Raw genomic sequence first — 24,199 nt, 5'->3', positions numbered from 1 at the left:
ACCTTAGACTCAAAATAGAGGCTTTTTATTGATCATGTTGTGGTCTGCCTTACTTCTGAGACACCATCAGATAAGCATGCTAGGTTTGGATGAATTAATTTTGAATACATTTTTATTTCTCTGATCTGCTCTTGCAAAAAAAAAAAAAAAAAAAGTGGTTGGAGGGTGTTTGTATTAAATAATGTATGTATTAAATAAATTCTGCTGTCTGTTATTTTTGAATTCATAGGTAACAAAGTGCAAGGTTTAAGCTAAAATATAATTAGCGTACTAGGATGCTTTCTGATGTGCACTTGCTAATGAGGAATTTTGAGATGGTATAAAATGATTACATGTATTATTTCCCAAGCCTCCTAGACTTAATACATATAGGTGAGTAGATAAGTTTATTAAAGCATATTAATATATTTTTTGAAAAATTTATAACATCTTTCCATAAGTGATGATGATTTTAGAACTCACTGTATTGTGAAACAAAACATTGCAAACATAAACATGCTTTGCGTCAATATGGTTTATCTGATTCTTAGACTCTTCCCTTGGTTAGAGGAACTTTTTGGTTTGAAGGACAACGTGAGGCAAACTCACAGACTTTGATTTCTTCAGAGACACACAGTGCTGCTGAAGAGACTGTATATGACAAGCCAAAATGAGGCAATTTGACATAAAGCAACAAGCACCTAATTCAGCTCCATCAGTTCTGATGAATTCCATGCTGACGGAAGTCTACATAGAGCACAGGATTTTGCCTTCTTAGTTCCCAAGACATGCTGATAGTGCCTTTAATAGCAATTTCACAAACAATTTCTACTGTACAATTTAATCTTTTTTCTTCTTTTTCGTGAAAATAGCATTAATGCTTTGGAGAAGGTTTACTTGTTCTAGTAAAGTGTTGTGACATTTATTGAGGCCTATACCCAGTAATGCCTGCTTTCTCCCCAGCTGTGAGTCACTGTGAAAATAAAGATTACTTTCCCTGCCATCAACTCACACCTAGGCTAATTTCACAGCCTTGTCAAATGGCAGGAGAAATTACTGGTTATCACTACTTAATCAGGCTCTGTTGACAAGACTAGATTGGAACAGAAACATGGTGTGACTGAAGCTTGTTGCTGTAAATTGAATACTTGAACATGCTAAGACAATTACTATGTAAATTTCACTGGGAAATGTTTTGTCCTGGTAGCTTATGGAGGTCTTGTCAGTACCTGGGAGCCCACTGGGTGCTGTAGTTTCTTTTAACAACGGGAAGGAAAGGGTCAGATCTCAAAAAGCAGCTTAGCTAAGAGAGCAAGAGATGATGAAGCCAGTAGGGAAAAAAGGTTGAAAATCTTTCTGTTTTACTTTAACTTTCTCTGGCACTTCCTGTAAGAGGAGAAAATTAGTGGTGGGCTACTTTTATGATCCAGAAAGTGCCATAGTTGGCTGCTACCTTGTTTCCTAAATGCAGCAAAGGGATGTCTGTGAGACACTTAACTTCTCCTCTGTTATTATCTATCAGAGCAATTTTCAAGGTTGTTGATGTGTTTGGAAGGCACGGAGCCTGGTAACTGACCACAGCATTGCTACTGGTATCCCTTAGTGTGCGTAAAACATTGTTGATATATCTACAGGGTCAATCAAATTGCTGCTTTTATGAATCAGCTTGTGCTGTCAAGTGGCTGGAATGCTGCCAGCACTGCTCTCCTTTCTCATCATTTTAGAAGCCTGTATTCTTTCATTTTGTCTTCTACAGAGGCAGTGTATTTCTGCATGTTTCTGTTAACTGTGAAGCTGTAAAGATGGATGGTTTGGAAGTTCTGCATCTTTTCTTAAGCTCGTATGATGTTTAGGCCATCTTTTCCCCCCCACATATAAAGTTATCAGGGAATTAAACAGGAACTACTCCTGTTCCTTGAAGTAAAAGGATGCTGTTATTGGTACCCAGTAGAGTAAGCTAACCTAGAAAATGAAATCATAATAGTCTTAGCATTTATAATAGTGAGTAAGAAAGAAGTGTAATTATAACTTCTTTTCACATCTTCACTTTTTATGAATAGTCCTCTTTTCAAGTTGTATTTTAAAAGTGCTGGCTGCAGATATCTTCATGGTGTTTCTGGGACATCTCTTTTTCTTCCTCAGGCAGGTTGATATTTCAGGAATAGAGGAACCTCTTGCTATTCTCTTAACCTTTTAAAAGTCTCCCTGCAACCTTGAAGCCAACTTTAAAATTGTTTTGTTCAAAAACTTGGTTTTGATTCTTGTTTCAAACAAGCAGAAGAGTTCTGTATCCTAAAGGAATAATTAAGTCAATATTGAGTGTTTTAAACCAAGAGTGTGACTGTGTATTACTTTTATGAATAAGCCTTGAACTGCTGGAACCAAGTGCCAAGCTCCAAAAATAAACTGTAGGAGCAGCATGCCAAGTACAAGCTGATAGAAAGTTCCACTTTATCAGTTATGTGCATTTAAAATTTTTTACTATAGAAATTGTTTACAAATAACTTCTACTTTACTTTTTTTAAAGAACTTGGGTTTCATAAGTAACCATTTTCTGGTGACTGTGGCAGGTGTGCATAATAAACAGTACTGTGCAGCTTTCGGCATTCAGTTTTTCAAAACAGTAATAAATTACAAAATTGAATCATAAGTGTGATTAGTGCTTAATAAGTATCTTAATAAGTGCTTAATTAGTATCTAATAGGAGGGAGAGAGGAAGGAGATTCTTTGGACAGAGATTGATTTTCAAAGCAGTTACAGCTTCAAAATGTGGAAACAGCTTGTAGACTGGTAGATAGGGCCTCTGTTTGTAAAAATCTCACCCAGAAGTCTCTGAGGGACTAATTTAATGATGTAGTGATAATCTTTGATAGGAAATACTAGATATTAAGTTCTGAAATATCATAGAAAGAGAGACTAAATTGGTCGAGGACAGCGATATTTGAAAGCAAAATTCAAGGTTCATAACTTTTGATTCATTGTAATCTTGAAAATGACATTGTATCTGACTCATCAGCAAATTCATCATTTGATGCCAGTTTTTGGTTGTGGTTTTTTTTTTTTAACACAAGTGTTAACATTTATAAAATATTTTTTTGCAAAGTCCACATGGCTAGTGTTATTTCATAATTCTGAGTATTTGTGCAGGGGCAGTGCATAATGCCGCTTGCATGTCCTCTTCTAAACTCCCATTGTTCTGAATGGTAATGTAATAACTTCAGTAAGAAAATACATGTGTGAGCTACTTAACTAGCAGGATGACTGTTGCTTATCATGGTTATTTTCTTGCTGAGTGTGTCTACTGAGGCATTTCAGACATAACAGAGAATGTATTCTGACATTTAAGACTTCAATAAATAAGCTTGAAGAAATCTATTATTTATGCCAAGAAATTTTCCATTTTTTTAACCTTAGCTACTGAACCTATTATTCAGCACTGTTCCATGAATAAGTGCTAGTGTGCTGCACTAAAATAATGTTATGTTTAAATGCAATAAAAGAGGCATCTTTAGGAAAGCTTCTGGTGTACATTACTAAGGCCAATCTGTAGTATTCTATTAAGGCTATTCAGAAAATGTTTCTGCTGAGTAGGAGCTCTTTTCTAGTTTCAATTGTCAGCTTCTTCACCCCCTTGAATAATACTCCTACCATGAGTCCTAGTTGCTTCTTCATATACTGTTGCTTCTTCATCCCCTTGTCCCCTCCCAACTTGTTGATTCAGGCATTTGGATACTGCCCTCTGAATATAAATGACCTTGCTTTCCAAAGGGCTTAAAATAATCTCTTTGGCAGCAGCCATTTATTTGTTTTGAAAAGTACAACCAAAAGACCGGTAGTTACTTGACTGAACTCTTTCTGAAAAGTTCTGCATTTTTAAGTGTCTAGGATGAGTGCATTGTATAAAAATACAAAAATTTCAAGTATATGCTTTCTTTAAATTAGAGTTCACCTAGCAAACACAATGGACATCCTCTTCCCGGTTTGCCTTTGTAACAGGACCAGCATGCAGTTGGATCATACTATAGAAGCAAATTATTTTGGTTTAATAGTTAACTTGCTCTATGGAATAATAAGCTATTTTTTTTCCATTGTTTTGTGTGATCAAATGTGTCACTGTGAAATTCCGCAATAAGCTGGATTCCAGTCTCCAATAAGGAAAGTATTGGTGAGGGATTCCATAAGATGAACTGAAGATGATCAGTAGTATAGGCAGTATAGTCTTGAGCACTGAAAGCCACTGTCTTTTAAAGGTCAGGAGAAGAGTTGGCATGTTACTTGCATATGATGAGACTGTGTGGTGAAAGAACAAGGGAGATAACATGCCCATATGTTGCTGGATTCCAGTCTGGCTGTGAAATGGGCAAGCTGGTTGAACTCACCAGCCTAGTCTGGCAGCCTGTAGAGCTAGGAATAATCCCAAAATCACCCTGTGGAGAAGACTGGGGGTCTGGGTCTATTCAGTTAGGATGTACCGCAGGATGTGCAGATGTTTACTGTTATACCGCACTGGGTGCTGATGGTGTAGCATGGCACATACCTAGAGTTATGAACATAGGTGTGAGCTAAGCTGACTGATCAGCATGTTTTGGAATACTTTGTGGAAGATGGCATCAAACCTTGAGCACTAAAACTTCCAGTTCTGTAAGTGATCACTTACCAACCACTTAAGTGGAAGCAGCATTAGTCCTGTAGCTGAACAAGGTAAGCTGAGGAAGAGGTAGTGTGAGGTTTCTGAGCAAAGTGAATGAGTGGTGTCTCAAACATTAAACATTAAAAGTACTGCTGGACTGAGCTACTTGGTTATGTAAAGAAACACAAGTATGGAGATAAGGATAAAAGTGATGAAAAATATAACAAAACCAGTGGAAGACTAGTCAAATAATGTGATGTCCTCTTAGCATCCGTAAATATTTATCCTCTTATCAGTACGGGAATGATGAGCATACATACACAGCCAGAGCTGATTACAGAAAACACTTTCATGGAAATTATTATGATCAAAGCCAAAGTGAAAAATCAGTTTGGTATACTAATTTCAGGTAGGCTGATTCGGTTTTCTGCCCTCAATCCCAAAATTATAAAATATCATGGCAAGTTTCTCTTCTGAAACTTTGTGTGTTTTTATACTGTGTTTATACTAATATATATTTCATTCAAACAAGCCATTTTACAATATATCCAGAATGAGTTAACAGAGTCAAATGACCTGTCTTCATCTTCATTTGCTATTTAATTCAGTCTTGTTAGTGCAGGGTTCTCATATGTTACTTTAAAAGTTAATCCAGTTTAAAGTGCCACTAGGGCAAAAACTAGTCCTGATGGAAACAAGCTAAAAGTAGCAAATAATACATTACCATTAAAATTATTTTGAAAGACTTAGTATGTGTACCCATTTTTCAATTCACCACTGATTTTTTTTCTTTTTTAATTCCTCAGTCAAAATAGAATGTGACACTAAAGCTCTTCAGTAATACATTTGTCTTTATCAATCGAGCTGTGATTTCATAATCAAAAGAAGAGCTTAAAGTAAAGTTGATTGACATCAACTATGTATCAATCTTTTCTGTGCTGAGTTATGTCTTGGAGCAAACCCTTAATTACTTCACTGAAACTGGCTGAACTGCCTATCCGTCCATCTTAAATCTACTAACCTTTTTTGAGTATTGATTTTAGGATTTATTTCCGGGCCTCTATGGATTTCCTAGTATTTCAAGCCTCAGTGAATATCAGTGGACACTTGAATGGCTTGGACACATTTTTCTGCCATTCAAACTACTTGAATGATACTTACTGTCCACATAGAGCCTACATTCATCTAAAGTGTGCAAGTAATTTGCAGTGTCTTTATGTGGAGGATGACAATTGGAGGTCATGTGTGCAAGTACTAAAATTTGCTAAATTGATACAAGTTTGACAGAATTTTCCACTAAAATTTTGAGGCTCTGGGAAAAGGTACAATTTTGCTCAATAGCCTTTTAAATATTCCTATAGGTAGTCAGTTCAGTTTCATTTAACATGTATATCATAATTCAGAAGGTTTTACCTAATGTATATGAGATTATGGTAATCTCTTATACATAGCATTTTTCCTTTCTACAGCAAACCTTGCTTTATATTTTATTTTAATAAATTCTGGTAAGATTGCATTCTTCAGGAAGCATGAAAGAATCTTGAATTGCAATTTTTCATTTCGTTGGAGACTCAAGAATTTCCCTTTTAAAACAAGAAGCAATGTCTTTAGCTTCTAAGTAGTCTTTTTGCAGTCAGGGTATTTGGCATCACTTCTAAAACTCAGGATATAAAGAAGCACACTCAAGGGCTTTGAGCAAATGCTGCATGCATTATATATGTTTATTCTCATAAACATATATAGGTTTATTCTCACGGTACATCCAGTGTCTCAGCTGCAGAGGTCTGACTGCATCTTTGTTGCAATTCATGGGCGTTTCCCGAGCATTCCAGCTATTCATCAGGTCTGCCCTGCAGCCCATCACAGCACAGGGCTAGCTGCACTCTGCTGTGGACAATGTTGAATAGAACTTCATATAGAACATACTTCATGTTACGCTTTTTAAAATAGTGACCTTCTGTTATAGTTAGAGTCTCATGTCAGAGAACAAGGGGCTAAAAATGAGCAGAATTCCACTTGCTGAAGAAAGGCAAGTAAGCACTACTATAAAACCTAGCAGACTGTCTTTAACAGTAGAAAATGATGCAATTTAAGGTTTTATTTCTATAAATTTGAAATCTGACCAGGTTTTTTTTATAAAAGCAGAAAAGGACATTTTGGTGCTTTGTGGTTCTTACTAGAAATCAATTCACATATAGCCAGATACCTTTGCAATGGCAATCAAGAGTAAATGTAAATGAGGATGAAAGGTCAAAGTTGAATGATGGAGGAATGTTAAGATGGTGTAAGATGCTTTCCTCTTCTAAGTGTGGCTCTGTTTTGGAGCAATCTGTTCGGCAGGAAGAATTGAATAGTTTTAAACTAAATCCATCAATGTTGCTTCTCTTTCTCATCACTTAAGAATATGTAATTATTCTGAAACTGTCAATGAGACTATCCAAATCCAACGACCTTCCTCATCCTTACGCACGTAAGGTTACAATATTAACCATGCAAATACACACATTTCAGTACAGCTGCTTTCAAAAGGTATATTGTCATACTGGAAAGGTGACTTTTTAAAAAATGTCATTCTGATGTGTTTGGGTGTTTCGAGTATTTTTTTTCCTCTTGCCCTTTAGAAGTTGTTAGTCTGACATATGTGGGGTTCTCTTGCTTGGTATTGTGCGGTGTTTTTTGGTTCTTTTGGTTTTTTTGGCTTGGGATTTTATGGAGGTAGAAACTTACTAGTTGTAAAATCATAATTACTGGGAGTTGAAAATGCTAAAGGGAACAACTTTTGCTTTCAAAAATCATGTGAGAATTACATGTATGTCTGGTAGTTACAGTTGTTCTAGTCCAAGAAGCATCCCTGTTGGCAAATGGCTGGCAACAGTAGGTGTTGGTTTGGTAGGCGTTATTCTTAATTGGTCAACTGAAACAGCTATGTATTAATAGGCTTCATTTGTTGTACTTCTTCCAACAGATAAGAAAAAGAATTTCTACTAAATTCTCTTTCTGCAGCAGATTTTCTTTTTCTCACAAAACATTTGAATATACATACTTAGACTTTTCTGCCCCTAGATAATGAGCACTTGTTTTTCCAGAACTTCACATTCTTGCAAAGCAGCTCTCCTTTTTCCAGTGTGCATGTATGTTTTACCAGCAAGCTGCTTATTAAAAAGTTTCCACAGTTATTATTTCTGAAAATGGCTTGTCACTAAATGAATTCTCACTATGTTTAAGGAAGAAAAGTCTGAACTACAAATTTAAATCTTAATTTTTTAAGAGAGCATCTAAAAGCTAGTTAGTTTATTTGCAGGTACGTAACAGTTAATATTTTGCAAATACAGCTGTAGTACCTAAGAGTTTTTATTTCTTTAGAACATTTCATCAGTGTGGTAGCCGTACAGTGTATTGGTAAATATTGATTTCTAAGTGACATTTATAAAGAGAAAATCCAAACTAAGCTGCAAATATATGTAAATTAAAATTATATCCTCTAGCAGTGTTTGATATGTGTAGTTATACTTTCTGACAAGGAGCAAAGATATCTATACTTTTTTTTTTAACCTAGAATTTGCAGGTCTAAACTTTTAATTTTGTTTGTTTATTGCAAAGATGACAGGTTTCTGCTCTAGGGATACCTTTATCATGATGTGACTTTCTTTTGAGGAATGAGAAATCATTCAGTTACTGTGTCCCCAGAGGTGAAAATGCCAGGCTTTGTTAATAACAGAGGAATATGTCCCTTTTTTCTCTTTTTCAACAAAACATGAAAGATGAGGTCCTATCAGTTACAGTAATCTAAACATTTGTCATAAAATATTTTTGGATATTAGGAGACACTGATTTGCATGACCATTATTTGAACGTTTTGTTTTTTTCATTCTGAAATGTGTAAATAACTCAATATTGAACACAGCCAGGTTAAGCACTGATATTCCATAGCTGCTGTGTAATTAAGATGTTGAAAATACAGCGCTTCCCTTTCAAAGATGAAAGGTTGTTTACATTTCCTTGTTTATGAGTCTGCATTTCCAGGATTGTGCATTGTTTTATCTCTATACTTAATAGGAGCAGTCATTTTGGATCTGTAGATGTGGAGTTGTATTTGTGGTTGTTGTTGTTTTTCATATTGTAAGCTCATATCACCCAGGATAATACTGAGATGTTTTCTAGAGTTTTTCTTTGTAGACCAAACGATCATTTCAGATTAGCTTCATATTATGCTTCAGAGTTCTTTTTGATAAGAGGATTTGGTTTTTGGAAATGATGTCGTAGAAGATATGTCATCTGTCATACTGCAGGAAAAAGTTTTCAGTGAAGGAAAAGAATTCCAGCCAGTTAGATTTTTTTCACTCATTCCGCTTAAATTTTGTTATTGTTCCAGTTTACTCAGTATTGTAAGCAGTGTGTTTTAAACAATCCAGTTATTTTCACATGAAGATACTGCTTGATTGCACTGTTCAATTTTATGCCAGAAACCATGTTGGTTGAATTGCCCAAATGGATGACAGCATATGCCAACTGAGATTTTCAGTATGCTTATACAATTGCTTTCTTGCCTCTCCAGCTGTAAGCACAAGGTGTACTTGGAAACACTACCAAACACCAGCATCATTATCCCGTTTCATAATGAAGGCTGGACTTCGCTCTTGCGCACCATCCACAGCATCATCAACCGCACTCCAGACACCCTCATCGCAGAGATAATTCTGGTGGATGACTTCAGTGACAGAGGTAAGGCCCAGCTGGTTTTGTTTTAACTTGAAACTTATAATGCAGTGTGGTCCATACAGGAAGCAAAAGCAGGAGACCTGGACTGCTTGCCTTGATGTACTGTTTGACTGTTAGCAGGAGACCTGGACTGCTTGCCTTGATGTACTGTTTGACTGTTAGCAGGAATAAACATTTATAAGAGGCTTTTGTTTTGCTTGGCGTGAATACTGAAATTCGTGTCAAAGGGAAGAGAGACTGTGAACTGTTCATTAACCCTTCTTAATGTTGTATTTTGAAGGTTGTTACTGAAATACTGCAAATTTTAATATTTCCTCATCTTTTCCCTACGTTTCTCTTTTGCTCTGAAAAATGTATCAACTTTGACCATGTTGGATCCAACGAATTAGCTTTTGATCCTGGAATTTTACTGATCTAGGCAGATTCACATACTAGTATAAAATAACCATACAGAGAAATGAGGCTCTTTTGAATAGAATGTGAAAAAAATGCTTTAGAATAGTTGATCAAAGTTTACATAATTTATATATATAGTAAAATTAAGAAAACCTTATTCACTTAATGTCATATGCTACCATTACTTCTTGAATGCAGCACAAAAAATGAATGCCTCAAGTTCCCTAAATGAATTTTAACAGTTCTTTAGGTAAAATTCCTCCATGATAAGGATATGGAACTGGGAAAGAGGGGTTTTTTTAAAATTTCAGTGTATGTCTTAGAAGTTTAAGCATGAAAACCTTTGACTTTGGTGTTTTGGGGGATGGGTTTTCTGTTTCTGTTGAAACATCAGTTTCTGGTGTGTATGTGAGCTTTGTTCTCAGTAGATTAATAGACAGTAAAAGAGAGAATTGTACCCTTTGCTAATGTTTTGCTTAAAACCTTTATCTCAGCAACTTAGAGGAATAGATTTCTGACCTGCTGTTTTAAGAAGCCCCTGGGTGAGTGAGAGAAATATTAGTGGAGTGCTGCAGTAGCAGAATCATTTTTGTAAGATCTTTTTTTAGCTTGATATCTCAGGGTTTAGAAAGATAAATGCTGCACGCATCTATCTTGCCCTCTCATATCTGCTGGTTTACTTGCAATATGTCCTTTGATGAACTGCCTCTCGATCTGTAATGCAATTTAAGTGAAATTTTAAAGTGAATACAGTTCTGACTATTCTATGTTTATGAAATCTAGACCACAGATGAGAGTTTTTGAAACCAGACCTGTAAAACAGCACAACCAGGCTGTTTCTGCAGGCTAACAATTTCCTAGCAGTAAACAACTCATGGGGAAGTCTGTAAGTTGGTTTTATGAGGTATCTGACAAGTAAAGAAGCTTTTTTCTTTCTTTTTCTGTTGGGGTTTTTTTTTGGTTGGTTGGTTGGTTTTGGGCTTTTTTCTGAAATAGCAGCTATTGTGGCTATGCTTGCTCAATATGGTAATACTGTAGCATTTTTTAAATTAAGATGATAGTTGCTGTTGTTGATACATTTTTAAATATGTTAGTGTTTTGTAAAGCTTACCTACTTCCAGGTTATTAGAAAAAGAGTTGATGCCAGTAAACAGGCTGTTGCTCTTTCTTGCATGCTCTTAGTTTCTGCTGGTTGCTGGAAGTAATATTAATTGCTATAACACTATACAAATCTCCAGAGTCTTCTTCATTTCCAGTTATATAGTGCTATCTGACTTTTCAGTGAAACAGTTTTCAGCTGGAAGTGGTTCATATAGCATAGAAATGTTTTACAAAAGTGTTTAATGTATGTTTGAAAAACTGGAAGAAATTTACAAAGCAAACTTGTATGAGTAAGCTGGGCCTGGAAGTGCAGTGCCAGTAGAATGATTCGCTTCTGTTTATCAATGTTATTAAAATAAAGATCAGAAATGGGCTTGTGAATGGTTGCCGGTTTTGAACTTGAGCATATTTGGCACTGTATGTTCTAAGAAGAGAGAACACACAAGAAAAATCTGCTGCAGTCTCTACTCTGAATTCAGTAACACTGACTTATAAGTTAGTCGAATCATTTTGGTACACTTGAAGTTGGTTTAATTCATGTATTTGTGATCCTCTAAACTTTATTTAACTGCAACTATATTGTGTTTTTAACTAATGCAAACATAAATACTGAAATACACTGAAAAAACTTTTGATAACAAATGATGAAAATGTTTTAGTGAACAGCTAGATACCAAGAGGTTTCTGGTTTGCCTGCAGAATTACTTGTATGCCTTCATTTTATTCATATTCACTCCTTTGGCTTTTATGATCAAAACCTTTAGATAGTTCATGCATAATATTCAGAATAAATTACGACATTTAGATGTTATAAAAGTAAAAGGACAGCTTCACATCTTTAAATAGCAATATAATGCAGACTAAAGGCTTGGTATTAAGAGGGAGGTAAGCAAATGTTATGAAACTTGGAAATGAAATATTTGGTTATGGACAGATTTAGTATAAAAGACTACGTGAATATTAGAAGTCATCTGTGACAGAAGGAAATGTCGATTTAAGAATAGGTACACAGAGTTGCAAGATTTCTTTATTCATATAACTTATAGAGAGTGTTTATATTTAAAAATGGTGAAGCAATGGGTTGGAGAAAAATGTCTGATTTAGTGGAACTCCATTTCAACAAAAATAACAGCTTTGATTTATATTGTAAACACAAATGGACGAATGTTGGTGTACTGGTGAGATGAAAGGGGACTGAATCTAGAGTTCATAGGTGCTCTAATACATGTAGAATAAATACATTGTCATTTAACAAGCTCTGTAAAGGAGAGGCAAATAATAGACTTCTATTTAGCTTGCCTTAGAAAGCCGCGGATACAATAAGGGTGCAATTTAATGATGTACATATTTTGCATACTAAAGCATGCAAAGTATTTCTGATTTGTGATGGATTTGGGATTGCAAATCCAGAACCTGATTCATGTAAGCCCTGTATTTCAAACTCAAAGACCCATCAGCTTCAGTGTCATGGAAAATGAACCTTTATATTGGAGATACCAACACATCTGTGTCAGGTATCTGCAGTGGCTTTGTGTGCAGCTCTGGTTTTGTGACCCTGATTTCTGGGAAAATGAGCCTTGTGGAAAGTGACGTTTTTTTTCTGGGAGAGTTTTGGTGTTTGTGTGAGGGTTGTTTGAAATGGAAGGTGGGGAGGATTGGGAATAAGGTTTTACTTTAGAGATAGGGTGTTTCTTCTTGACCTAGCTTGCTCTGAAGTCAGCAGATCCCTGAAAAGGGGCAAGAAGCAGAATGTGGGCAACGGTTTTAAAGGAAAGGGGAAATTGAAAAAGACAGCAAATTTTCATTGGTTCAGTTATGGAACAGCTTGCATTTACAGAAGAATAATAACTATAATTAATGTTTTAAAACTTTGGGGAAACATAGATTTGCATAATTCATTAGTTAAACAGTTCATGTAGGTTGCCAGTATTTGATATATTTGTACATCAACCTTTATTTCTTTTGGTGTTTTAATTACTTTATTAGCATAATCAGACCTCTAAACTGTTACTAACACAGTATATGCCCATGAATGTAAAGCTGACTTACCAGGCATTCTGACATTACCCCGTAGTTCTTGAACCGGTACAGCACCTATTAGAAGAAAAAATAAACAGTGCCACAGCCAACAAATTTATTAGCAGTAACAATTATTTGGCAGTATTTTAGTTTAAAAAAACCCCTCAGATTTGCCAAGGGAAAAAAAAATGAAAACTTAGTAGCCAGCAGCTTCTTCTTCAAGTAGTTCCTGTCACTGGCAATGAACTGGGGGTTTTTTTGGTAGAAAATGACAAACTAGGAAATTTTCCTTCATGTTGATGAGCCAGTCCCTTCTCATTTTTCTGTCTATTATGTTCTCTGGTATCTGTCCCCTTGCTTAGGTCTGTTTTCTGGGCCACTAGTCATTTGAGAGTATCATAGTGTCCCCTATCAGGTACCATATGGTTTGTGTCAGACCTCTGAATAGCCCAGATTAATAACATGGAGGTCAGAGTGCAAAAGCAACCTGTAACTACTTCATCAGAGCTTTAGTTGGTTGGTGAACTTCAGTGCCAGTAATGTGCTTTTTTCCTGTGAACATGGAAGAAGACCTGATGTATGACTGGGGTGCTTTTTAAACTGTAGTTCTGTAAACTACACTGGTCATATTATACAGTAATGGAAGAATAAGGGAAGAGAGTTTGTGCTAAAAGCAGAGCAACTCTATCACACTATCAGATTGCACCACTTTCCACTGAAGGAATACATGCTGTTGCATGAAGCTGAACTTACCTGTATTTTGTTTCTAGACAGTTTATGTAACATAATTGAGATTCAAGTGTATCGATGCTTGGCTTCAGATCATGGCTAGATGCAACTTTCTGATTAAATGAATGTGGAATTGTATTGTATAAATGTCTTGTCGTAGGAAACCTCTGCTATAGACAGAAACTCTCAGTATGATGAAAGCTCATATCTCCAAAAATTGCTGTTAGGCATAGCTCATGTAAGGCCTTATTGGCAAGAAAGTAAGGATGAATCCACATATAAATCTATTAGGTTTGTAGATGAATAGCTATACCTGAAACGCACAGCCTTACCAGCTGGGAAGCCTGTTGCTGCAGACAAGTAATTATACGAAAGTAAAGAGATGTTTTCTGCTTACTAAAGAATTTGCAGTGGCTTCACACTTGCTTAATGCAGCATCCTGGAACCCAGAGTGACCCCAGCAACTTGAATTGCACTGTACATATCACTGGTAGCATAAGCAAAACTTTATAGGAGCAGAGTTAAATACAGCAAAGTTTTCAAGTAATGTTGACCTTAATATTGACGTATTACTACATCATGTGTAATACTCAGGAAAAAAAAAAATCTTAACTTTTAACCCTATATGAAGGTCAGTCTGATTTTTAAAGAGATTTAAAAGAAAAAAAGGAAAAGGTCAAATAGAAAATGAAACAAATTCAGTTTCAAGATGTCTATATTGACTAGAGATCTAACTAAATGCAGTATTTACATTTTTATACTTGTGATATTGAGCTATAAAATGCCTCATTCATTTCCTCTACAGTGCACTCAGTGATTTGAATTTCATGAAACTTGGGACTTGCTTCTGGTCAAAAAAAAAATACTATCACTGTAACAAGTACAACTTAAAAGATCTGTGCTTAGGTTGGAATAAACTGATTTGAATCTGTAATACCAAGTTTTCTGTTCTTCACTGTACATTCCCAATTTTGATTGTTTAACATTATAAATTCTGTTGTGGAGTTTTTCTTCTGAAATTATGGAGTACAAGATTTTACATTCAGCTTCTTGATGTACCTTACAATAGCAGTTTCATTACTGAAGGCATTTTGATTTGACAGAACGGCTTTACCAGTGGGAAAAGAAAGGGTTGTCCTGAGGCTGGTGAGAGTTCAGCTCAGAAGAATAATGGTCATTTTGAAGGCAACTGTACCTCATCTCAAAATGCATTTTATTTGCTCGAGTAAAAGTATTGTCATGTTGTGAGAGAGGCGAGAGGTGGGAAGAACTTCAAACAATTGAAGTTTTACACTTTACCTAGACAGAATTAATTGAGAATGTGTCTGTTGTGGGATAAATTTAGGATTATACCCACATCCTAATGTATACAGGGAATTCAAATACAACTTGGCTGTAAAAATGAAAACTCCAGTGACAAAACATTAGTATACAAACAAATTTTTATTTTTCACATAGTTGATCAAATTGATTATAATAGATAAGTAATTTCACTTTTGAGTACTTGTGGAGTCAGAATACAGAGTTTTTGTTTCCACAAGCTCTATATTGCTCAGTCTATCTTTAGCTGCCCACCCTATGGACTGCTTGATGGGTGTGCATTGTGCCTACACACTGCATCCCTTTGGTCTGTGAACATGCGAGGAATTTTTGAGATGGGAACCAGTGAGCAGCCTGTACTTAGCAAGATTGTGTTCTCTGGGTGTCAGCTTCTGAAACTGTTATGCCATGCTTGTATTGAGTATGGTTCGTGAGATACCTGAAGTAAGTCTCAGTTTAAAACAGCGTAGTCACTCTGAGTAATCTTGAAATACTGGAAGCACATTTATTCATGTGGCAAATTTTCTACTGTGCATCTCAGCTTTGATTTACATTTCCTTAGGGTTTAAAATAATGTAATTTCAGCCATAATTCAATTTAAATTCCTCATGTGGAATACTCAAGTTTGATCTTGCAAACAGAAAGGAAAATTTTTAAATCTGCATAAACATTGGTTTCTACATCGGCTTTTCTCTGAAACATCAGCTGTTTACTTTCCCCTTGAAAAAGCATTAATACATTGCAGTAATGGACTAAACAACTTGACAAGAGACTTGAACAATTATCTCACAATTATCTTTTTCAGCTTCAGTTAATGAACTATGGAAAAGATGCACATTAGTTTCTGAAAAATTTGAAAAGATGTTGTTTTTATACCTCATTTCCCTACATTTCTTTTTTCTTTTATAAGTTTCTTTTAAACTTTTTATTTTCTTTTATAAGCTTTGAGAATTTTTTTTGTCTTATTTGCATTATGCAATTCTTAGCTAGGATTCTAAATGTATTACTTCCACAACTTCACTGAGTAGTGTAATGGAGATGGTAACTAATTTTTACGTCTTCGAACGATATGTCTCCTGAATATTCAGGATTAAAACCTGCAGACCGGTGATCTAGGATGGAAGCTGAAGTCTGTTGCTTTGGACTTTTTGCAAACATTCCATCTGGTCAGATCCAAACTGATCAAATGTTCTGTTCTGGGTGGTTCTTTGTTATTAGGAATGAGGAGAACAGGCCTGAGATCTTCTAAAGTATTGTTTTTCATAAGCTTGTCAACTAGGTTTTGCCATAGTATCAACAGAAAGGATTCTTGCCAAATATTAGTTGCCTGTTATTTAGAAAATTTCCTTTAATTTAAAATTGAAATTTATTCATGATCCTTTTCATGCATGGGTATTGTTTCAATGTTATCTTTAAATAACTTATTATCTTCTCATTGTACACAAAAAGAGATAGCAACTTTCAGGTTTCAAAGTTCATTGCAGTTTAATAAAGTGTAATAAAGTGTAATAAAGCTTTCGAATTAATATCCTAGTAATCTTTCCAAAAATGGTGCTTTGTTACAGTCAAGGTTGCCTTAATTGCAATATTTGAGTTCACCTACGTAGACTTTAAAAATATACTTCACCTTTCTTGAATGTAGACTTTCAAGTAAGCTTGTAATCACCAAGGAATAGTATTGTCCATAGTTACATTTTATGCATCTTAGAGAAAATAATTTTAGAAAATCTTTTACCGCATTTTACTGTATTATAAATGTGTTTTGTTTTGTCCTTTTTTCCTGTTTGCAAATCATGGGTGAACCTTATTTTCCTGTTCCTTCTCTGATACTTCACATAAAGTAAGAGGGGGGGGAAAAAATGTGGGTGGTATAAGGAAAGCTGTGAAATTATCAAAGCAGGAAATTATGATTGTCACTCATAAGAGAATTTTAAACCCAGAATTCTGGTAGTAAAACACTGTGTTTTACTAAAAGGTCTGTAAAAGTCCTTACAGTCAGATATGGGGTATCAATACTATCTAATAGTTTCCCTGGGAGATGAGTGGGAGAACATTGATTTGGTTGCTAACCTAAGGCCTTTTTTTTTCCCCCCAAACTACATGCTTTTGTCTTTTCTAGACTGATTCTTATATGTAGGATTGCTAGTGAGTGTTTAGTTTTTAAATCTTAACACATCCTAAAGAAAGAAGAAAAATCCTGTAATGAGGTTAGCAAATGAGTGCCTTCAAAGCTTTATACATGAAGAACAAAGGTCTGTCCTGCCCTTTTATTTTTGGTAACCCTGACAAAATCAGACATGTTTAAAGAGTTCTAATAGGTGTTCTGACCTTGTTTCACTGATGTAGTAAAACAGTTAATAATTTCCATTAAAGTTCTGGTATATTCTATTTCTGTGAAAGTAAGTGAATAAAAGCCTACAGAATATTTTCTTAGACTATTGAGAGTTGAAATTAATCTATATTAATTTAATCTTGATGCTTTTCTTTTGAGATAACCCAGTAATAATTTGACAGCATTTGTTTCTGATGCTTCTTTCCTGGATAATGGCAAGCAGTTCCACCATCATTTTTATTTATTTTATTTATTCATTCTGAATAAATGAAGGCCTTGTTTCCAAAAGCATCTCTTTGTTTAGTGTTGTATATGTTTATGCAGATTTTTGTTTTGTGCAGTTGAAAATCAAAAGTGTACTTATGCATGTTTGTTCGTTGCTCTTCAGTGTCTCACAGGAAGAATTTGTGACATATGGAATTGTCTAGTTACAAATCTTCTTGGACAAAAATGGAATCATAATTTCGATTAACTTGAAAGGGAATGTTGTTGCTCTCAGAAATCGCTATCCAGACGTTCAGTCAACTTTGGGGGCTTTTCTGTGTGTGCTGATTTCCCAAATTGAGCTCATGCGTCTTTCAGACAGATGGGCAATTTTATGAAGCTTATAAATGGCTGAAAGCTTTAATGGCTCTGTCATGCGCAGTTTGTTTTTTAAATGCTACTGATTTGTGAACAAAGCATTAATAACTTGTATCGAGCAATTATAAAGGATTCATTTTAATAGGACTGGGTCAAACCATGTTTTCTAAATTAGAATAAGTTCCATATGCAGTGGAAAATTTTGATAAAGAAGAGTGCCAGAAGCAAGATGATTTGGTACATGCAAAGAGCTTTTAGCATTCTCCTCTGCCTTCCCAAGTTACAGGTATAAACTCATTTTACTTGGGGTGGTGGTTTTCTTTTTCCCCTTTTTATCCAGTTGTATGTTTATGCATTATGAGAGCGAGTACACACTTTGGTTTTTGCAGCTTTGCAGGGCTGCTGCATAATTGAGAGACACAGCACAGAGAGGCAAACAAACACATTGATTTCATTTATGGTCAGTGACCTAGCAACCTTTGTTCACCTGCTGTAGGAATCCCCATAACTGCCCTCCCCACAAATTCAAGAAATATGCATTAGGATAACAATGAGAGAGTGTGTCATGAAAGCAGAATGCGCTGCACAATATGGAAAATTCTAACCATTTAGAACAGGCGATTGCTGGGGATTTTGCTTTTATGTGGTATAGAAAACCCTTCTTACCACACTGGTAAAATGTACTGCAAACATGTGCATGGCATTCCGGGATGAAGACTTTCCAGTCTGTGCTGATTTCTGGCTTTCAAATCTTGAGTGAGTGTTGCTATTGTCAGAAAGGTGGGGGGGGGGGGGGGAGGGAGTTGGGCAGATTTTGGTTTTGTTTGTTCTGGTTTTCTAACATATGTAATCTAACTTCTCCTACTGTTACATCAGGATATTTTTCTACAATATTTCCTATCTTTATTTTTTTTACTAGAGACCTAATAATTCTTTAATAGGTAGAAATCTCAGCAAATGTAGAAGAGGATGTCTGCCTAAGGTCTCTTTTTTCCCTTCATTTGAAGGGCATAATACTGAATTTAGAAAAAAGAGTTAACAGTCTTTGTAAAAGGTGCTGTTTATGCACAGCTATCAAAATAGCAAACTTACTCCATTAGATTTAGCAGGATAAGCATGAGTTTGCTGTCTTACTCCATTCCTGCCTCATTTAATCACAGAAGAGACACAGTTTAATTGTTATTTGTGGCACTCTATTTCTAGTCAACAAGGAAATCTGCTCATGTTTGTAAATATTCTAACTTTACAGAGTTTCTTTTTAAAAATGTTATACATTTTAAAATGTTATAAACATATATTAAAATGTTCTAGTGGACAGTGATGATGCTTTAAAACATGTTTCAAGTATAATTGATTCATTGAGGAGAATTTGAAAAAAATTTGTTCAAAGGTCTTACTGCAATAGGCTTGCATAAAGCAGTTCCTGGTGTGAAGAAAGAAAGATGTTCTATGTACAAGCAAATGTGATATCATTGAAGACAGTATCCTTTAACACTACAAAGCAATACAGAACAGATGTTAGTCTTGTTCTTGAGTGGTTTACTTGTTGCAGCTTTTAACTCTAGAAAGCAATGACAGATTATCCTAATGAATGGAAAAAATGAAATTAATCCATGCTACATTTGAGTCTAAAGCTATTGCAGTTCTTGAATGTGTTTGTAAACACTAGGTGAAGTGCTTGCTTCTTATCTGCAAACCTCATTGTTGTAGTTTTGTATTGGGAGTTTGATATTAATGATAAGAAGCAAGCTTTGTGCTACAAACTGTAATAATACATGAACACAGCATTGAAGTGTACTATGGGCCAAATTCCAATATGTGCATCTAGTCAGTGTGTTATGGACTTATGTATCCTTTTTTTAAAATAATTCCTGGTTGTGTTTTTTTTCTTTGAAGGAAAGTTAAACACGTTCTTAGTCAGTGAGTGACAATCTTTGTGCCAGCTGTGAATGTAAGGGTGTGAAACGTAAAGTAGGTTGATGGTGCCAATTATGCTGGAGCCCCTTTTTTTTGTGTGTACTCCTGAAGTATGGGTGATTACATTTTGAAGGAAATTGATGATTATTACTTCTGAACTGAATTGATTATTTCTGTAGAGTCTTGTAATTGTTGCTAGTTCAGGTAATCTAACTGAATTTAGAGCTTCAGCAAGAACTGTGAGCTAATTTCTTTTTTTCTTTCTCATGTCCCATGATCATTTTAGTTTTTTGAAGTGCTATCTGTTTCAACTTGGTTTCCTTCATGGAGTAGGCATGGAGTTAAGCTGTACCTAACAAATGTCATATTTTTTTTAAATGCTATGTCTTGATTATGAGTGACAGTGAAATAATATTTATAAAAATTCAACTTAAAGCAAATTTCCTTTATTTCAATGGGGTAGAGTTTGGGAGCACTTCAAAGAAGTCTGAAAATCTGGAAAGTATATGCCATTATTAAATGATAAACTATTCTAGCACACTTGTTGGTCATGGTGTCATCTTTGTTTTTTATATGTACAATCACTTGCATTTTGCTGTGTTGTAGTGGGCTTTGTTTGTCCTTGGGTACTTTTAGAGTTCATGTAGTAGAAGGGATGAGCTTGTCCTAGTATAAATCAATTATGTTGACAGAAAAAGTATCTGTGATTAAGTTGCTTGTATCACTTTTAGACTGTCTAATTAAGCTGGCATATACTGAGTCGAATTTTAGCAACATGCTTTAGGTAAAAAAAAAAAAAAAACAAGGATCCTGTCATGTGCCCAAGAACAGTTGACTCCCCAACAAGCCCACCTGTTCCCCACCTCACCCCCAAGATCTGCATTCCATACATGAAATGTTTGAAAAGATGTGGCACAGTCATTTCACTTTCAGTTTATTCCCCAAACAGTTTTTTCTTTAGGCAGATGATATTTTATTTCAGGATGGAATCACCTTCTATTCCAACATACTGGTTGCTTCACAGTGGTTTCTCTGTGGTGTGAAAATTGTAGCTTGTGTGGCGCTCTCACATTAATGAAGCAGCAGCGTGAGCTGCGAGGTAAGTTGGTGGTACAGCGATTTAACTGCACACTATTTGGTATGAAATAATTTTTAACTCTAAGGTGTCAGTCTAGCCTACCTTGCTATTTTAAGTTGTACTGCAGATGCATATGTGGGTTTTTGGTCATGCATCCTTGCAGTGTTTCTGTAAAGCTGCTTAAATGCATATGCATTCTTGTTGTTAAAAGGTAAATACAAAAGAGGTAGCAGAATCCTGCAAGCAGAGTTACATCCCTGTTTGTATATAAGAGACAAGTAGTGGAAGAAAAACAGAGTTTTTCTGTTTCCTGTCTTCAGTCTCCTCCCTCAGGCTGTGTTTAGTATCATGGGGAGCAGATTTTCTCGATTCTTCTAGATTTTTGACCAAAATACAGTGTCCCTGAAGCTGTAAACTGCTTCAGAACTATGGAATGTGATACCAAATCCCAGGGAACCTGAATGATTCCAGGTTTCAGTAGCTGCGAAAAAAGAATAGAGATGATGGTGAAGTTATTATTGAAAAAATGTCTATTGATGGGATCTTGATCAGTACAATCTGCAGGGAGCTGAGGGACAGGAATGAGAATTTGTTTTGCAGGAAACAGAGAGGAGGATCATAGCAGAAAAGGATGATTGACAGAAAAAAATCGAGATCAGAAACATAATTCTGATGCATTTATTTTAAAATTTGGGGTGCATCTGCCTTGCTAGTTTTATCTCTCTGCATAAGGTTGTGTTTTAAGATGAATCAGCTGTATTTTTCTTAATTTCTCACTGTAGAATCAGAGGGCTGGAACACCTATCTTATGAAGACCGGTTTAGAGGGGTTGTTCAGCCTGTAGAAGGGAAGACCCTGCAGACACCTTAGAGCAACCTTCCAGTACCTAAACAGGCATACAAGAGTGTTGGAGAGGGACTTTTTACCTGGGCATGTAGTGATAGGACAAAGGGGAATGGCTTTCAACTGAAAGAGGGTAGGGCTAGATGTTCTTTTGGGAAGGAATTCCTTCTGTGAGGGTGATGAGGCACTGGAACAGGTGGCCCAACAGTTGTGAATGCCCCATTTCTGGAAGTGTTGAAGGCCAGGATAGATGGGGCTTAGAGCAACCTGGTCTAGTGGAAGGTGTCCCTACCCATGGCAGGAGGGTTGGAACTGGATGATCTTTAAGGTTGCTTCCAGCCCAAACCATTCTATGATTAATCAGGTATCAATCACACATCTAAAAGCAAGTTCCCATCTGCTGTAAAGGTAAAAGCAGTTTTTCTGAGTATATTTATACACAAATACTAATACTAGAATTCTTCTTGTCTGCTTTAGATAGCTGGACAGAGGTTTGGAATGAAATGGTTATCCCAGTTTTCTAATTAGTATGTATACATGTGTATACATGTTGTGTATACATGTTGTTGGTACAGTATTTCTAACATATTGTTAGAAGTATATGTCTATACAGAGTGTAAATGGAATTACTTAAGTATTAGATATAAATATAAGCAATGTAGTAAATTCAGTATTCACAGTCAGAGATATATTTCAGAAAAACAAGTCAAGAACTTTGAGCAGTGTTGGTTGTCTGACAGTAGCATGCTCAGTTATTTGACTGTTTTATTCAAAGCCATTTTGTGAAAAGTATTATCTAATGCTTTCTGAATCGTTCAAAGAGCATCTTGCCATAAAAAGATTCTTATTGAATGTTCAAATCCAATTTTGTGGATTGCTGTCAGATATATATGCTATTTATCTCTTTTGCTTTTAGAATTACTACACAAGGAAACCAGTAATATTCGTTTTATGGAAATTGTTCTTGAATTCAATTACTCTTTTGTTGGTTTGTCAATGTATAAAATAAGGTGTTTAATGTGTTTAATTTTTTGAGAGAATGAGTTGTTCTAAAGTTGCTAAAATGAGCATGCCCCTTCTGTGGCATGCCAGTTCTCTCCTGTAAATGAGTTACAGAAATGCACTGTGTGAAGAAACGCATTAAGGCTTTGAGCAACACAATTCACAGAATCACAGAATGGGTGGGACCACAGTGGGTCATCTGTTCCAACCTCCCTGCTCAAGCAGGGTCATCCTAGAGCACATGGCACAGGATTGCATCCCAACAGCTGTTGAATAGTCTCCCTCCATTCCAGTGAGGGAGACTCCACAACCTCCCTGGGCAATCTGTTCCGGTGCTCAGTCACCCTCACAGTAAAGTTCTTCCTCATATTCAGATGGAACTTTCTGTGCATCAGTTTCTGCCCGTTACCTCTTGTCCTATTGCTCTGCACCACTGAGCAAAGCCTGGCTCCATCCTCTCACACCCTCCCTTCAGATACCGACAGACATTAATGAAGCTCCCCCTCAACTGTCCCTTCTTGAGGCTCAACAGTCTCAGCACTTGCTTTTAGCCACCTTCATAAGAAATTTTACTGAAGAGTAATGAATCAGGTATTTGGTGTTTTCTTTCATGTTTGTATTTGGGTTTGAGTGGCAAGGTTTTGGTAGTGGGAGTAGCTACAGGGGTATTTTCGGGAAGAAGCTGCCAGAAGTTTCCCCTAGGTTCAACAGAGCCAATGCCAGCTGGCTCCAAGATGGACATGCCAGCTGACTTCCAAGATGGACATGCCACTGGCCAAGGCTTAGCCCATCAATTCTGGTGGTAGCACCCCTGGGATAACAGATTTAAGTAACTGCAACAGCAATTTCAGCCAGAGAAAAGAGAAGTGAGAATATGTGGGAGAAACAGTTCTGCAGACGTCAAAGTCAGGGAAGAAGGAAGGGCAGGAGGTGCTCCAGGTGCCAGAGGTGAGATTCTCTTGCAGCCCGTGGTGCTGATCATGGTGAGGCAGCTGTGCCCCTGAAGCCCATGGAGGTCATGGAGGAGTAGAGGTCCACCAAAAGGAGCCCCACCATAAAGCAGGGGAATGGCGAAGGGTGCTGTAACACAGTGGGAAGCACGTGCTGGAGCATGGTGCTGTCAGGGCCCATGGAGAGAGGAACCCACACTGGGGCAGGTTTACTGGCAGGACTTGTGACCCCATTGGGGACCCATACTGGTGCAGTCTGTTCCCAAAGGACTCCACCCCATGGAAGGGACCCATGCTGAAGCAGTTTCTGAAGAACTGAAGTCTATGAGAAGGACTCAGCTTGGGGGAGGTTGGTGGAGGAGTGTCTCCCATGGGAGGGACCACACAGTGGAATGGCGGAAGAGTATAAGAAGTCTTCCCCATGAGCAGGAAGGAGTGAGTGGCTGAGACAAAGCTGATTGTGCAGCCTCCATTCCCTGTCTCCCTGTGCCACGTAGGAGGAGGAGGTAGAGAAAATCAGGACTGAAGTTGAATCTGGGAAGGGAGGAGTTGAGGGAAGGTGTTTTAAGATTTGGTTTTATTTTCTCATTTTCCTACTCTGG

General features: G+C 36.5%; 1 protein-coding gene across 1 annotated transcript in view; it reads left to right on the top strand.

Moving 5' to 3' along the window:
* GALNTL6 (polypeptide N-acetylgalactosaminyltransferase like 6) overlaps nucleotides 1-24,199 on the top strand; it is a 445,447-nt gene that overhangs the window by 191,712 nt on the left and 229,536 nt on the right. Inside the window, exon 4 of the mRNA XM_032110017.1 lies at nucleotides 9,165-9,331. Within this exon, the coding sequence (XP_031965908.1) occupies nucleotides 9,165-9,331 (167 nt within the window). The remainder of the gene's footprint in view (nucleotides 1-9,164; nucleotides 9,332-24,199) is intronic.

The sequence above is a fragment of the Corvus moneduloides genome, chromosome 5, assembly GCF_009650955.1.
Source record: "Corvus moneduloides isolate bCorMon1 chromosome 5, bCorMon1.pri, whole genome shotgun sequence".
NCBI lineage: Eukaryota > Metazoa > Chordata > Aves > Passeriformes > Corvidae > Corvus > Corvus moneduloides.
Note: the sequence above shows the minus strand (reverse complement) of the source record. Positions and strands in the feature narration are given on the sequence as shown.